This window comes from Pangasianodon hypophthalmus, chromosome 6 (genome assembly GCF_027358585.1).
Source record: "Pangasianodon hypophthalmus isolate fPanHyp1 chromosome 6, fPanHyp1.pri, whole genome shotgun sequence".
NCBI classification, from domain to species: Eukaryota; Metazoa; Chordata; class Actinopteri; order Siluriformes; family Pangasiidae; genus Pangasianodon; species Pangasianodon hypophthalmus.
The window spans coordinates 1,403,336-1,420,463 of record NC_069715.1 but is presented as its reverse complement, the minus strand read 5'-3'; the positions used below and the strand labels follow the sequence as shown (position 1 = coordinate 1,420,463).

The 17,128-nt window shown below is 43.4% G+C and overlaps 1 protein-coding gene across 1 annotated transcript in view; it reads left to right on the top strand.

Moving 5' to 3' along the window:
- Positions 1-17,128, top strand: part of LOC117596668 (uncharacterized) — a 118,285-nt gene that overhangs the window by 20,944 nt on the left and 80,213 nt on the right. The window contains exons 12-21 of the mRNA XM_053234882.1: positions 2,608-2,775; positions 4,624-4,797; positions 5,011-5,184; positions 5,359-5,526; positions 5,685-5,858; positions 12,412-12,585; positions 14,790-14,966; positions 15,232-15,405; positions 16,137-16,310; positions 16,751-16,918. Of these exons, the coding sequence (XP_053090857.1) occupies positions 2,608-2,775; positions 4,624-4,797; positions 5,011-5,184; positions 5,359-5,526; positions 5,685-5,858; positions 12,412-12,585; positions 14,790-14,966; positions 15,232-15,405; positions 16,137-16,310; positions 16,751-16,918 (1,725 nt within the window). The remainder of the gene's footprint in view (positions 1-2,607; positions 2,776-4,623; positions 4,798-5,010; positions 5,185-5,358; positions 5,527-5,684; positions 5,859-12,411; positions 12,586-14,789; positions 14,967-15,231; positions 15,406-16,136; positions 16,311-16,750; positions 16,919-17,128) is intronic.

Sequence of the window (17,128 nt, the reverse complement as noted above, 5' to 3'; positions counted from 1 at the left end):
CAGAAAAACGAGGTGGAGGCGAGCCGAACTGAATTCGGTAGCCTCTTTCTACAGTACGCAGGACCCAATGAGACACATTCGGCAGAAGTTTCCACGCTGCCAGAAAGCTCACTAAGGGAATCAGTCTCTCGAGACTGACCTCTGGTGTAATATAAGCGGTTAGCTGGGTGCCCTGAGGCGGCGAACCGACATGGGGGAAATGAGCTAACCGCTGCGAAGGCCTCAGGAGAGGCCGCGAGCCTCCCAGACCCGCTACGTTGTCGGGCGAGAACTGGGAGAGGCGCTCGCCAGAGACCGCTGCGCCCTGAAGCACCATAGGTGGCAGGGTTGGCAGATCGACCTCCTGAGGGCACTGGGGGGACCTGGGCACCGTAAGATGAGGTGTACGCCGCGTCGCCCCAGAGGGGCCCGCCCTCGGAAGCCCTGGGCCAAAACCATCAGGGCTTCTTAGCCGCGGCCCTTCTGGACATGAGGACGGTCCTCAGATCCGCCTTAGTGCCCGAAGGGCCGGGCCCAGAGCGTCGTCGTGAGTCCTGCTCCCGCCTCGGGGGAGCACGGGAGGCGACGCTCTGCTTTTGGGCCTCCCTGTAGGAGGGGGCCGTACACAGAGGGGGCTGCCCCCGCCCAGCAGCCCCACGAGCTAGAGAGCGACGGGGGAGGAACCGGTGGAACGCCGCCGCCTGAGCACGGGCCTGCTGGTATCTCTCGACGACGGAGTCTACCGCGTCGCCAAACAGGCCCGAGGGAGTAAGCGGGGCGTCCATGAGCACGACCCTGTCCTTCTCTTTCATATCGGACAGGGTCAGCCAGAGATGCCTCTCCGCCGCCACCAGGACTGCCATAGACCGACCGATAGCACGGGCGGTCTCCTTGGTGGCGCGGAGGGACAGATCAGCAGCCCGCCTGAGCTCAGCTACCTGCTCAGACGTACTCTCGCCCTGCTCAACCAGCTCTTTAAGCAGGTCGGCCTGGTACGCCTGTAACACCGCCATGGTGTGCAGACACGCACCGGCCTGACCTGCTGCCATGTACGCCTTGCCTACCAGCGCTGAGGTGGTCCGCAGCGGCTTGGTAGGCAACGCCGGAGCCTTCAGGGACGATGCAGCAGCAGGGGACAGATAGCTGGCTAGCGTCTGTTCAACCCTGGGCATCGCCCTGTAACCGGAGTGGTCCAGCCCCGCCACATTAGCGTAATGGGAAGAAGTGGGGCTGAACAACCAGGCTGAAAACGGCCTATTCCAGGACCTCGACACCTCAGTGTGGAGGTCCGGAAAAAAGGGCAGGCTCCGGGGCGGAGGTGGCGGCCTACTGCGTAAAAAACGCTATCCAGTCTAGAGCCCTGAGGCTCAGGCCGTGACTCAGCGGGCCAGTCAATGCTAAGCTTGGCGACTGCCCGCGTAACCACCTCGAGCAGCTCCCCGTATTGAGGAGACTGCGGCTCAGGGTCGACGCTCTTCACATCGACCTCCTCGGAGGACGATAGGTGGAGCGCCGAGTCCGCTCCCCGGGGGGAAGAAACCGCAGAGCGTGCTTCCGAGCCCAGGGAGGGGACAGTGGACCTGGAGGGTGAGGAAGGAGAAAGGGACGGGCCCGTCTCCATTCCCTCCGCCAGGTCCATCTGCGAGCCCCACGAGCGCAACCGCCGCTCTGCCTCGGCAGAAGCGGGGCCGGCACCGCGAGGCACGCTAGTGAGGGCTCCCTCCTCAAAGAGAGCCCAGCGGGAGCGGAGAGTGCGCAGCGGTAAACGCTCGCAATGTGCGCAGCCTGCTCCCTCGAGAGCCGACTGAGCATGCTCCGCTCCCAAACAGGCAACGCACAGACTGTGTGTATCCCCGCCCGTAATATGTCGCGGACAGGGAGGAACACACAGCCTGAAGCGCTGCCCGCTCTCGCCCTTTGTCTTATCCTTGGCTTTAGGCATGCCGCCGATAAAACACAAACCAGACGGAAAATAGACAATCAACATAGAGAGCTTGCTGAAAACAGGAAGCTAACGCGGGGCTCGCCGCTCGGGCTTTTATGCTTCCGGGTCGCTACGTCACCCCGCCCATGACGTCTCGCCCATCCATTGGACGGATTAGACACGTGATTCAGAGCGCAGTCATGCGGGGGCGTTCCCATAGCGTTTCGTGACGCAGCTCGAGTTCCTGAAGGGGAACATTACATTTACCATTTAATTCTGATTCTGATTTGCATCCAAACCACCAAGCAAAAGATATAATAGTAAGATATGTAAAAAGTAAAAAGCTTTAATGTGGCTGTGTACTTCTATACTGAATGAAACAGGACCACATAGAACACACAGTCTAGTGTACTCAACTAGAAGTCAAATAAATAAAGTAGATGCAAGGTGAGTAATTTTACAAAGCAAATGTTTGGCAGAGTGATGTATATATATAACCAAAGATTGTTGTTATACAGTCTTTGTCAGTCAAATAAAAAAAATGTTACTCTCCACTAAGGGTTAAACAGAGAATTCAGAAATTCACAATTTTATATTTTAAAAAAGTAAACATTTTAAACTAAATCCTACCAAATAGAAAATGTTAGATTTTGTGCTGTGATCTTTTTCAGGATTAAATAATAACAGACATTTGTGCTCTTTAGACTTTCAGACTGCAGTATAACAGAGGAAGGATACACTGATCTGGCTGAAGCTCTGAAATCATCACACCTGATAGAGCTGGATCTCAGAGGGAACAACCCTGGAGCATCAGGAGTGAAGCTGCTCACTGATTTACTACAGGATCTTGACTGTAAACTAACAACACTGAAGTGAGCAATATATACTTCATAATTGATCACTTCATAATTACTACATAAAGTCCACTTCAATACACTACACTAACCAAATACTAACCAAAACAACCAACTGAATTATTTTATTATAAACAAACAACCCTGTTATGCCCACTAAATAACCAAATGCAAATTCAGGGTTTATTTATAGAACAGATAAACTTCCAATTTAATCAGTGTTTAAAACTTTTAAAGCCCATCTACATTTTTTTACATTCGAGTCTCATCAAAAAGAAATTTCTATTATTTATTTAGATAATAGTCAGTAGTACCAAGGCTGTTGGAAAATTTATATCATTATTGGTAAAGTCCGCATTTCACACAAGGTCAGATTGTCTCTCAGATTCCTGGTTTTGGACAATATAATTGGAACCCAAAGTGTTGATACAATAGATCTTCTGCTATTCTATCTGCACCTCATGATTAGATGTGTTGTGTGTCCTGAGATGGTTTCATAATCACCACGACAGTAAATAGTGGTTATTTAGGTTATTGTAGCCTTCCTGTCAGCCTGAACCAGCCATTCTCCTTTGACCTCCCTCATCAAGGCACTGAACTGTTTTTTTTTTTTTTTTTTTTTTTACACCATTCTGGGTAAACTGGTGTATGTGCATCCACCATTACGTCCGACATTGCTATGGCCTGAAAGGTTGTGCAAGGAAGATGCCCCTCATCCAAGACAGGCATAAAAAAGCTAGATTGACGTTTGCTGGTGAGTGCTCTATGGTCAGATGAAACAAAAATTGAACTGACTGGCTCCAGATGGATGGTATGAGCTTTTTTAACGATAATGATCAGTGCTATGTGTGAAAAAAAAGGATGAGGCTTTTAATCTGAAGACTGTGAAGCATGGGGGTGTTAGCATCATGTTGTGGGGGTGTTTTTCTGGAAGAGAGGCTGGTGCACTTCAGAAAATAGATGGCATTATGAGGAAGGAGGATTAGCTAGAAATATTGAAGCAAAACCTCAAAAGATTAGCCAGAAAGTTACAATTTGGTCACAACTGGGTCTTCCAGCTGGGCAATGATCCTAAGCAAACCTCTAAAGTTGTAACTAAATGGCTTAAAGTGTGTCTGAGCAAGGAGGCCAGCAAACCTGAATGAGTTACACCAGTCCTGTCAGGTGGAATGAGCAAAAATGGCCAAGTACTGTGAGAAGCTTGTGGAAGTTAAGCAATTAATACTAAATACTTACAATGTGTATGTAAACTTTTGACCCACTGAAATCTGATATAGTGAATAAAAGCTGAAATTAATCTGTCTCTTATCCCTTATTTTAAAACGACCTCTTATGGAAATTATGTAGAGGCTCTATTAAAACAGACTTAAAACAGGAAACATTTTCTAACATGAAATTTGTGGAACTGTGAAAATTAAATTTTGAATGTCTTTAAGTATATGTAAATGTTTGGCCTCAACTGTAACACTGTCAGTTTTTACATTTAAGCTGCTCTATGCTGCCATACCAATTGTGTGGATGGTGACTAAAATACCAAGAATATGCAATGCTGTCTATGTGTTTCTTTCTGTAGTGCAGCTGAGTGTTTAAGCGGTTTGTGTATTATAATTGTAGTTGGCCATCTTAAGTGCTTCAATTAAGAATCACTCATTTTTGAATCACAAATTTTGTAGCTAAAATTCTAGGCTCAGTAAATGCATCAGCCAGTACTCAAGGTTTCAGTATTGGTATCAGAAAATGTGCTCTCATGCCATCTCCTGTACAGAATGCTTTAACATGACGTCTAATGGAGTATTAAGGAGGCTGAAGGTAAAATAAAGAATGAAATTGCTAATAATGTAATCTGTTTCTGTTCCCTCACTGCAGGCTGTTAAAAAGTGCTGATGCAGAGAAGGCCTGTGATTTTCTGACTGAGGTTCTGGGTAAAAACCCCTTACTGCAGAGAGAACTGGATCTGAGTGGAAAAATAAAAGGAGACTCAGGAGTGAAGCAGCTCTCTGCTCTACTGGAGGATTCACACTGCAGAGCTGAGAAACTTATGTGTGTCACTTATATGTATACATACTTATCTCTTACAATATTATTTTTAAATATATTAAATTATATTTTTTATTTGTTGACCTTGTTGACCTTTTTTCGTAAATATGATCATTGTCATGTTTGTCATGTAAACTCATTGTCAGATGAACCTCAGAATAAAATGTTGCTTAAAGTGAATATTTTTTTTTTCCCACTGTTGCCTGTTATCTTTAGGCTAAAGGACTGTGGTATTACAGAAGAAGGCTCTTCTGCTTTGACTTCATCTTTTCATTCAAATCCTGCACACATACAAGAGGTGGATCTGAGTGAGAATAAATTTGGAAACTCTGGAGTGCAGAAGCTTTGTGCACTGCTGCAACATCAGCCCTGTAACCTGCAGATACTGAGGTGAGGTTCTGCTTTTGCTATTTAAAATGTACATAAGAGCTTGTGACTTTACATGTAGAATGCAAACACTGGCTACATGTAGAACTAAAAATAATACGATATAAAGCTTTAATCAGACATCAGACTATTATTAATTATTAGTATTAGTAATGCCATCAAATGTTTTCTCGTTAGACTTTCAGACTGCAGTATAACAGAGGAAGGATACACTGCTCTGGCTGAAGCTCTGAAATCATCACACCTGATAGAGCTGGATCTCAGAGGAAACGACCCTGGAGCATCAGGAGTGAAGCTGCTCACTGACTTACTACAGGATCCAGACTGTAAACTAACAACAATGAAGTGAGCAATTTATAACAATTAATGTAAAGAAATTATTTCAAAGGGAATTTATTAGCAAGTAAATGTGTTTTTAATTATATTTGATTAGACCAAAATACTATAGGGAGGTATTATTAACTATATATATCTCTTAACAAGAATTTTCTCTCTTCTTGCAGATTGTTGAAAAGTCCTGAAGCAGAGGAAGCCTGTAATGTTCTGACTGAAGATTTAGGTACAAACCCCTTACTGCAGACGGATCTGAATCTGAGTGGAAAAATAAAAGGAGATTCAAGAATGAAGCAGCTCTCTGCTCTACTGAAGGATTCACACTGCAGGCCTGAGAAACTTACGTGTGTACACTGAATTATATTATTGTATTTTTATTTATTTAAATTTAACTAAGTAGAATAAAATATATAAATATTTGACTTCAATATATAATGAAAGATCTGACTCCAATATTTAATTAACTAAATATCTGATTTCAAACAATAACCTTTTAGTTGGTGTTGGAAGTATAATATCTCATCATTCATTTATACATTAAATATATCCAGCTTTTTTTTTTTTTTTTACTGGAATATGACATTACTATATCAGAGTTTTTACAGTGCCTCTGCAAAAGTGCAAGACAGTAGTCCAGCCAAGTTGAGTTCATTTTCAAAGTCAGAATTCACTATATGTCAGCAGATCTTTAAAAAAAATAAAAAATGAAAAATGCTGCTTGCATATTTGGTAGAACCCCTTATTACTGCAATAACAGCTTTAAGTGTGATGGGGTGACTTCCTACCAGCTCTGCACACAATGGAATTTTCACCCATTCTTCCTGTCAGATTTGCTCCAGGTTCTTCAAGTTGGTCGGATGTTGTTTGTTGATTGCAGTTTTCAAACAGTGCCAAAGATTGACAGTGGGATTCAGATGGGATCTGTAGACTGTATAATATTCACTTTTTTTTAAACAACCATTGGTTTTTATAACCAAGCTAATTTTTACATTGGAGCAGTTTCTCTTGTAATATCTCTCTGTATTTTGCTCCATCTGTTCTCCCTTACATTTTGACAAGAAGCCCAGTTTCTGAGGATGAAATTCCAGAGCATCATACTGCCACCATAAATGTATGTATGGATGGTGTTACTTGAGGTATGGCCTGTGTTAGATTTGCACCAAACATAGCACTTTGAAACTTGCCTAAAAACAGTATCTTGGATTTGGTCTCATCACAAAAAAAAAAAACCAAACAAACATAAAAACATAAAAAAACATGAAAACATTCACTGGGTCACTCTTGTGTTATGATATGGCTCTTTCTAAGCAAAGGTTTCTTCCTACCCATTCTCTCATACAGTTCTCAATTATGCAGACCTCTTGAAATGGTTGTCTAGTGCACCTTCATCCCACTCTCAGCCATTATAAACTGGGTGGGTGTGATGCCGCTTCCACTTCCTCACTGTTATCCAACAGTGCTTACTGGGATGTCCCACCTCTTAGATATTCCTAAGTTATGAACTTCTGTTACATTCCTAACTTCCTTACAATGCTCCTTAGTCTTGATTTTTTACTAATTTTCTTCAGACTCAAAGTCCCTTCAATGCCAGTTCAACTTAGGTGTTTTTTTTTTTTTGAAAATGGGAGCTGTTTTAATATTTCACAGGTGAAGGCCAATCATAAGTGAATCATGTCAACACTTGGACCAGGTATCAAACCCTGGTCTCCGGTGTGAGGGATAGACAGATGTTTTACCGTTGAGCCACAGGGAGGCGATGAGCCTGTGATGCAAATGCCGAGGTGGTGCACAAGAATTTTTATTTTTTACGCAACCATTTCAAGAGGTCTGCATAAAAAAGACAAAAAAAAACAAGGCAAGGGCGCTAGAAAAAACACAGAAGATATTAACTCGAGAGAGGCAACCATAAAGACAACAGGGGCTTAGGAAACAACAATAACCAAGCGGGGAGCAAAGGCAAAAGGCTCCTGACGTTCCTCCCGAAGACTCGGGCATTAAAGTCCCGAATGAGCCCGGGGTCCAGGATGTCTTGGGCCGGGACCCAGGAGCGTTCCTCAGGGCCATAGCCTTCCCAGTCCACGAGATACTGCCGGGAGCCCCGTACTCGCCGGACATCCAGGATTCAGTGGACTGTGTAGGCAGGCTGGCCGTCGATGATGCACGGAGGGGGCGGTTTACCTGGCACAGAGAAGGGAGAGGACAAAACAGGTTTTAACAAAGACACATGGAATGTGGGGTTAATTCTTAATGACCTAGGGAGAAACAACTTATAAGTGACGGAATTGACTTTCCTGGCAATCCTGAAGGGTCCGATGAACCTCTGGGCCAACTTGCGGGACTCCACCCGCAAGGGTAGGTTCTTGGTGGAGAGCCAGACTCGTTGACCGGGGCGCAGAGTAGGGGCCGGTCTTCGTCGTCGGTTCGCCTGCTGTTGGTACTGCTGCGAGGTTCTCAGGAGCTTTAGTCTGGCCTTTCTCCAGGTTTGACGTCCCCGATCAGAGACGATGTCCCGTGGTAAGCCAAAGGTGCGGAAAACATGAGTGATGATCAGCTCCGCCGTTTCTTTGGCTGTGGGTAATTTGGGCAAGGGGATGAACTTGACGGCCTTGGAAAACCGGTCAACAATGACCATGACACTGGTGTTTCCTTGAGACGGTGGAAGCCCGGTAATGAAGTCCATGGACAGGTGGGACCAGGGTCTATGAGGGATGGGAAGAGGCTGCAGGAGACCCTGGGGAGCGTTGTTTTGCTCTGGTTGCATACGGGACAGGCCCTGACATAGGTGGTGACGTCCTCCTTGATGGTAGGCCACCAAAATCGCCTCTGGAGGAACTCGAGAGTATGCAAGGGACCCGGGTGGCATGAGAAACGGGAGGAATGCCATCTGACAGGAGCTACTATTTTCGAGCTCGGGATGATAGGGAGGACCTTATCCTCTCATGTCGTGCTTCTGTTGACTCGGGACAGTGAATCTGGCTTAAGGTTCTTGGAACCAGGACGGTAAGACAGGACAAAGTGAAATCTGTTAAAGAACAGCGACCAACGCGCCTGTCGGGGATTGAGCCGCTTGGCTTGTTGGATGTACTTGAGATTTTTGTGGTCTGTGAGTACTTGGAACGGGTGTTTAGCGCCCTCGAGCCAATGGCTCCATTCCTCCAGCGCTGACTTAACAGCCAGAAGCTCTCGATCACCCACATTGTAGTTTCTCTCTGTCGGGGTAAGACGGTGGGAAAAGAAGGCGCAGGGGTGCAGCTTGCCGTCTTTACCCCTTTGAGACAGCACCGCTCCGACTACTACTTCAGAGGCATCCATCTCTACGACAAAGGGAATCTCCGGATCCGGGAGAACCAGAATAGGAGCCGAGGAGAAGTGGGTCTTGAGTTCGCAGAAGGCCGACTCAGCGTCCTGGCTCCAGCGAAAGCCGGCGGAGGTGCCCTTGGTGAGTGCTGATAACGGGGCTACAACGGAGCTGAAGTTCTGGATAAACTTGCGATAAAAATTGGCGAACCCGAGGAAGCGTTGGTCCTCTTTTACTGATGAGGGGGTAGGCCAATCCACGACTGCACTCACCTTTTTTGGGTCCATTTGGATTAGACCGGGCTTGATGACGAATCCCAAGAACTGGACCTGGGTTACGTGGAAATCGCATTTCTCCGGCTTGACGTACAGGTGGAACTGGACGTAGGCGTCTGAGGACTTTGCTGACATGGGTAACATGCTCCTGCAGAGAGCTCAAGAAAATGAGGATGTCATCCAGATACACAAAGACGAATTTGTTGAGCATGTCCCTAAGTACATAGTTGACCAGGGTTTGGAAGACTGCAGAAGCATTAGTGAGGCCAAAAGGCATAACCAGGTACTCATAGTGCCCCGTAGACGTGTTGAAGGCCGTCTTCCATTCGTCACCCGGTCAGATACGCACCAGGTGGTAGGCATTAGGCAAGTCCAGTTTGGTGAAAATCGAGGCCTCTTGAAGGACCTCAAAAGCGGTGGCCATAAGAGGTAGGGGATAGCAGTTGTGCACAGTGATCCTGTTGAGCCCCCTGTAATCGATACATGGCCGAAGGCCCCCGTCCTTCTTCCCGACGAAAAAGAACCCCACCCCAGCCGGGGAAGTGGACAGATGGATAATCCCGGCTGCAAGGGACTCTTCAATGTACTCGTTCATGGCGGCCCTTTCAGGAGGGGACAATGAGAAGATGCGACCTCTAGGGGGACTTCAGTCAGGGACGAGGTCTATGGTGCAGTCGTAGGGGCAATGAAGAGGCAACGAGGTGGCTTTCCTCTTACTAAAAACTGTCTTGAGGTGGTGGTACTGTGGGGGGGAATGTGAGACAGATCTATGGTTTCTAGGGACTCGGGAGCAGGGTCAGGGTCTCTCTGGCCCAAGCACGTAGTTTGGCACGACTCACCCCAACTGAGAATTGCCCCCGTGGACCAGTCAACGTGCGGGTTTGCTGGAGGAGCCAGGGGTACCCAAGGATGATGGGAATCTCGGGAGACTCGATAAGGTAGAACCAGATCTCCTCCTGGTGCTGGTGGACGGCCAGCCGAAGGGAAGAGGTAAGATGGGTTATTTCGCCAGGGGTAGGGCCTACCATCCAACGCTGTGGCAGTCATGGGAGCAGGAAGAGAGTTCCTGGGGTCTCTGGGCTAGGGAAATGTCCATAAAGTTCCCAGCAGCGCCGGAGTCAATTAAGGCCTGGAGTGGGTGTTGCTGGTGACTCCAGGTGAGAGTGATGGGAAGAACCAGCCCGGAGTCAGAGGGAGCGGCAGTGCGAGTTACTCCCGTGACAGTCCTGCCTCGCCTGTACGGGACTGGGCGTTTCCCGAGAGCTCGGGGCAAGAGGTATGGAAATGGCCAGACCGACCACAGTATAAGCAACAATGTTCTCGTAGGCGACGGTTTCGCTCCGCAGGGGAGAGGCGGGCCCTGCCCAACTGCATCGGTTCCGAGGGGTCTTGGGGATCGGAGCAACCCTGAGCTGCAATAGGGCTGGCTGGGAGCATGGGAACAGCTCTGGTCTCTCTCCGCCGATTATCCAACCAGACAGCCTGGTCAAAGAGGACCTCAAGGTCCCGGGCAGGCTCTCTAGTAGCCAGGTTGCCCTTGATTGCCTCGGATAGCCTGTTCAAGAAGCAAACCAGGAGGGCTTCGTCGTTCCAGCGGCTATGGTCCGAAACTTGATGGCATATTCAGCAGCACTGTCATTGCCTTGCCGGCCGATCAGAGGGTGGCTTGCACCTTCCAGACAGCCTTTGCCCACGAGAGAGCCTTACCAGAGAGAAGGGTAATCACATAGGCGATCTTGGCCCAGTCAGACAGGAAGGAGGATGGCTACAGCTCGAAGGGAAGGGAAGAAGGGAACACTGAGTCAGAAACCTGTCACAAGCACTAGGGTCACCCGAGAAGCGCTGCGGGGGAGGTAACCGAGGTTCAGCCACTGGAGTGGGGGCTCGAGACTTCTGTCAGGACCGGGGATCAAACCCGGGTCTCCAGCGTGAGGGACGGACGTTTTACCGTTGAGCCAAGAAGGAGTAAAAGAAACAAGAAGGCAATGGATCTCAAAAACGAAGATGAGGCAGGGGAACTGAAGACCGCCAAAAACTAAAAAGAGAAACAGGGAAAAAAGACAAAAAAAACAAGGTAAGGGCACTAGAAAAAACACAGAAGATATTAACTCGAGAGAGGCAACCATAAAGACAACAGGGGCTTAGGAAACAACAATAACCAAGCAGGGAACAAAGGCAAAAGGGACGGCTTAAATACACAGAATGGGAACAAGACATGGGTGAAAGCAATGAAACCAATTACAACAAAGAAAAACTAAGGCTGAGCAACATCTAGTGGGGAAAAAGAAACATAACACAACAAAAAACACAGAAAAAAGGACGAAAACTCTGACAGAGGTTGAATACTTATGCAAGCAGCATTCTTCAGTTTTTGATTTTCTTTGAAACACTTGCTTACCAATAAGTAACTTTGACTTTAAATATTCACTATAAGAGAACAGGGGTTGAATACTTTTTATACAATTATTTTGTTAGCTTAGAGGTTAGTCTTTCCTTTTTACTTGTCAGAGGTTTCATTTAAATGCTAAAGTATTAGCTTTTTATATTAGCTTAGCTAGATCACAAACATTTCTAACATGCTATAACTTTAATTATTCAAGCTATTATTCATACTATTAATTGTATGAATTATGCATAATGGAAATACTGTAAGGTTAATATTACAGTACAATAATGTCAATATAGACATGGAAAATAAGGAGAAAATAAGAAAAATATTGTTATATTTTAGTTATATTATAGTGTATGGCCTACATACAAAATAAGTGCGAATTTTATTGAACAGAATGTAACACCAAATCATAGACACAAAAACAGGCCAGGTCAAACACAAAAAAACAAACACTCATTAAAACACTTAAAAGGGGCAGGCAAAAATGAACATGATTCACAGTCACTGAAAATACCAGAATCACCAACACATCATAGCAAACAACTCTGAATTGCAGGCTGTAAACTAGGCAAGACATTGCAAAAACTGGAATCTAGTGTTTATAGTGTCTCTAAATGAGGAAACGTTGGGAATCAGGTAAGCTGAGTAACCTTGAAGTGGGTTTGTACCCCAGTGATAGAAAGCTCTGGTGGTGTGGAAATCATCCGGTGAGCCTATAACAATGGGGTTCATATACAATTGAGGACATTTTTGAACATTATTTTTGTGTAAATATTTCATTATCATGACTCACAGTCTTGCCTGCTTTTAAATCAAGAGAAACATGAATTAAGAATAAGTATAAATGTTGGAAAACAGTTGCATTGCATTGTGTAGTTGAACTCATTGGAAATTGTGGTGAATCCTCTGTTTTTTTTTCTTTTTCTTTTTAGGCTTATTAAATGTGGTCTTACATCAGAAAGCTGTATAACTGTGGTTGAAGTACTCAGTTCACTCCCCTGTTTTATAACTGATTTGGACATGAGTAACAACAACCTACAGAACTCAGGTGTCATGGAATTATCTAAAGAACTGAAGATTCCACGCTGTAAACTGAAGATATTAAGGTACGGTGATATAAACCTACACTATACGGCCAAAACTATGTGGACGTGTGACCATACCCCCCATACGTAGGTCTTTTGCCAAACTTTTGCCACAAAGCTGGAGAAACATGATTATCTAGAATGTCTTTATATGCTGTAGCACGCTCCCTTCACTGGAGCTAAGAGGCCAAAACCTGTTCCAGCATGACAATGCCCCTGTGCACAAAGTCAGCTCCATGAAGACATGGTGTGTGAAGGTTGGAGTGGAAGAACTTGAGTGTCCTGCACAGAACCCTGACCTCACTAATGCTCTTGTAGCTGAATGAACACAAATCCCCACAGCCACGCTCCAAAATCTAGTGGAAAGCCTTCCCAGAGTGGAGCTTATTATAACAGCAAAGAGGGAATAAAGCTGGAATGGGATGTTCAACAAACACATATGGGTGTCATGGTCAGGAGTACACATATTTTTTGGCCATATTGTGTATATAAGAACTGCTACTAATAATAATAATATTAGATTAACTTTTGTAGCAACTGGTACTGGACTGGTAAACAACATGAGCTCTAAATATTTGGTGCAGAATAACAGGTTATTATTTAACTGTATTTTATACACTTTCGCAGGTCAAAAGTGATCATTTGTTGATTCTAGAATCCAATTTAGAGCTTAATATGTCATACACATTTGTATGCCATGTTAATTTTTTTTTTAAAAATATTTTATTCGCCTAACCTCATTTACTTGCCATTATCAGTAAACAATAGAGATTTTTATTGAAATATATTCCATGGAGCATTACTATTTATTCCGACTTGCATAAATATGGAAAAACAACAGTGTTCCGGAGAACATTAGGAACTCTCTATAGCTTCATATTCATATTTAATTACAGATTAAACAGTACTGTGTACAGTAAGTCTTAGGCACCATACATTTTTTAAAAATATAAATATTGTCTTAGAAGTTGATATTATGTTTGCTGGATTACAGTGCCAGATAAAAAAGAGCAAATTTTAGGTTTATACAAATTCATTTTCCAAAAAAAAAAAAAAATCAATGTTACAGAGAAATGTTTGTATATTGTTAGATAAAGTAGCATATTAAGTAATACATCTTCAGAATAATATCTCCAGAAGCACTGTGCTCACACCAAATATTCGTTATGTTTATTTTGTTACTGTACACTGCTCTTTTCATATTTTTATATGTCCTTTTTTGTGACTTTTGCACACTTTTGAGTCTTTAATCTTGAATATACTTTTGTAATTCTCGGGGTCTCTGAAGGACTAGTGGTTAGGCCACAGCGCTCTCGGTCTGGGTTCGCTTCCCGGCCAGGGCTCCAACCTCAGCCATTGGGGCTGTGTGCAACAGTGCACTCTCAGTGACCGTCCCAAGCCCAGAAAAAATTGGAGAGAGTTGAGTTAGGAAGAGCATCCGGTGTAAAAACTGTGCCAAATCAATGATCCACTGTGGTGACCCCTAAGAGGAGCAGCTAAAAGAGGAACAACAACCTATTGTAATTCTCATAGATTTATTTATTTAGATTTATTTATTCATATTTATTTGTTTTTCTAGAGGAATCTGGACATGTGTTAAGTGCTGGACCACTTCAATGAAATGGAAATTATATAGAAAAATGATACATTTTTCTGGTACCTGAATAAACATTGCATGTAAGATCTTGGAATATTAAACACTTTTCTCCAGAAACAAAGCTTGTAGGTTCATCCTGATTGGCTGATCAGTCCGTATGTAACGCAGCATAGATTAGGCCTCATTTTCATTGCCCTTTCCCCTGTAATATTCACATGTAGGCAAAAGGAATAAAAATAATTTCATTATACATTTGCGTGACATTGTCATATGCAAAAGAAAAAAAGGTTTTCATTTGACTTGGACTCTTGTAGTATTTGACCCCTGTTGAATATTTAGCCTTTCGCAGTGTAAATTGTTTCATTAATCTGCCTCATGATAAATGCTTTGTTTGACCTAATCATCTATATATGAAGCATATTGAGGTTTTGAACTCAAACTAAAATTGCTATATAAACAAAACATACAATGTTTATTATTATTTACTTGAATTCTATATATTATCATTAGAAATGCCATGTTTCCAAATGTGCCAGAGTGCAATTCTATATTGCTTCCGTAGGTGCACGTTTGAGTGGTGAACAGATGTGCATCATTTCTCTGTTATCTATGACATATTGTTGTTCAGGCTTTCAGACTGCAGTATAACAGAGGAAGGATACGCTGCTCTGGCTGTAGCTCTGAAATCAAACCGCTCATCACACCTGATAGAGCTGGATCTCAGAGGGAACGACCCTGGAGAATCAGGAGTGAAGCTGCTCAATGATTTACTACAGGATCAAAATTACAACCTGGAGACAGTGAGGTAATTCTCCTACAAGCATATGGTTAATATATTAAATATTAACTATTAATAAATGTAAATTAATAAATGTGTAACAACTTTTAAAGTTTCTTTCAACAACTTGTATAAACGATAATTGACTGCAATTAACTATCTATTGCATTTGACTACTATAAGTGCAATTGACTTGTCTGGATTCTTATTATTATCATTATTATTATTATTATTATTACTATTAACAAAAACAACAACGACAACAATCATAATAATTTGATTTTTTTTGCAGTTTGTTGAAAAGCCCAGCTGCACAAGAGGCCTGTACTTGGCTAACTTCAGTTGTAGGTAAAAATCCTTTACTCCTAAAAGATCTGGATCTGACCAGGAAGGAAAAAGGAGACTCAGGAGTGGAGAAGCTCTCGGCTCTACTGGAAGACTCACACTGTAAATTTAAGAAAATTAAGTAAGTATTATGATTATGTTCTGATTTATGTTCTGATTTATATTTTTGTTTCTAGCAAGTTGTTTTCCAGTGGCATGCACTGTAAAATAAATGAATGTTTGCTTGTACTGTACCCTACATGGCCAAAAGAAAAATGCGCACTAGAACATCACATGCTTATGTGCTTGTTAATCATTTTATTTCAAAACCATGAGAATTAATATGGAACTGGCCCCAATTTGCTGTGATAACAGGCTTGCAACAGTCTGTAGTGGGTGGAGCAACTAAGGACGGACGATTTTTAGGTACTACGCACTTAAGCACTCGTGCTGAGGTTGTGTGTCTTCAGACATTTCACAGCTAAGCTGTTATTGCTCCTAGACTGTTCCACTTCATTATAACAGCACTTTACAGTTCTTCATGGGGCAACTCAAGCAGGTAGAACATTGGATGAACTGATGTAAGGTGGAGGTCTTGTGTAGGGTATGTTCTGCATCATTACAGAGATGCAGGTGAAAGTTCCTGAGATAGAAGTGAGGAATTCATCAGGGTTAACGTGGGGATTATTAGACTCCTCAGCCATGGTGGCTATTGGCTGCCACTCTGAACAGTCTCCTAGGGTCTTGGGTCTGTTCACTCACTTTTACTCAATGAATAAAAACTCAATTAGGAAAATATTAAATCAGTAGCAATTAGCCTGGTCTACAGATTCAGTGCTACAGTAGGTGAACACTTTCATTTTCTACTTTCAGGCTCAGTGAGTGTAACCTGACAGAAAGAAGCTGCTCCACTTTACACACAGTTCTCAGCTCAGAATTCTCCAAGCTGACTGAGGTGGATCTGAGCAGTAATCCTCTGCAGGACTCAGGAGTGAAGCTGCTTTGTGCTGGACTGAAGAGTCCAAACTGTAAACTGGAGAAACTGAGGTGAGTGCATTAGCTGCAAAAGCTGTGCATTAGAATGGAACGAAATTAAACATAGCTAATTAATCATAAGGTCTCTGGTTATGACAGCTAATGTGTACTGGTGGGCAGGTCTCAGCACATGTTCCAAACTACCTACATCTCAAAAACTGCACAAAATACCTGAAAGTAGCCCAAAAACATTCAGCCAGAGAAGTGCAAGGTGGCTAAGCTCAGAAACAAATGTTTGGCAAAATGGAGGGCATCATTAGCACTTCAGTTGTTGTACAGTCTTTCTTAGTCAAAAAAGAAATAGATGAGTTTAAAGAATTAATATAAAGACTTTCATTTTTCTTGGTATGGTGAAGTCAGAATTTTATATTTTTATATGAGCTACCACTACCACTGTAAACTTATATTCAAAGCTGTGAAGATTAAATAATAACAGAAATTTGTCCTCTTAGTCTTTCAGACTGCAGTATAACAGAGGAAGGATACGCTGCTCTGGCTGAAGCTCTGAAATCATCACACCTGATAGAGCTGGATCTCAGAGGGAACGACCCTGGAGCATCAGGAGTGAAGCTGCTCACTGATTTACTACAGGATCCAGACTGTAAACTAACAACAATGAAGTGAGTAATTTATAACAATCAATGTAAATAAATTATTTCCAAGTAAATTTATTAACAAGTATTTATTAACAAGTAAATGCATTTTTATTACTATTTGATTAGACCAAAATACTATAGCGAGGTATATTTATTGAATGACCCTGGAGCATCAGGAGTGAAGCTGCTCACTAATTTACTACAGGATTCAAAGCTAAAGACTAAAGACTAAAG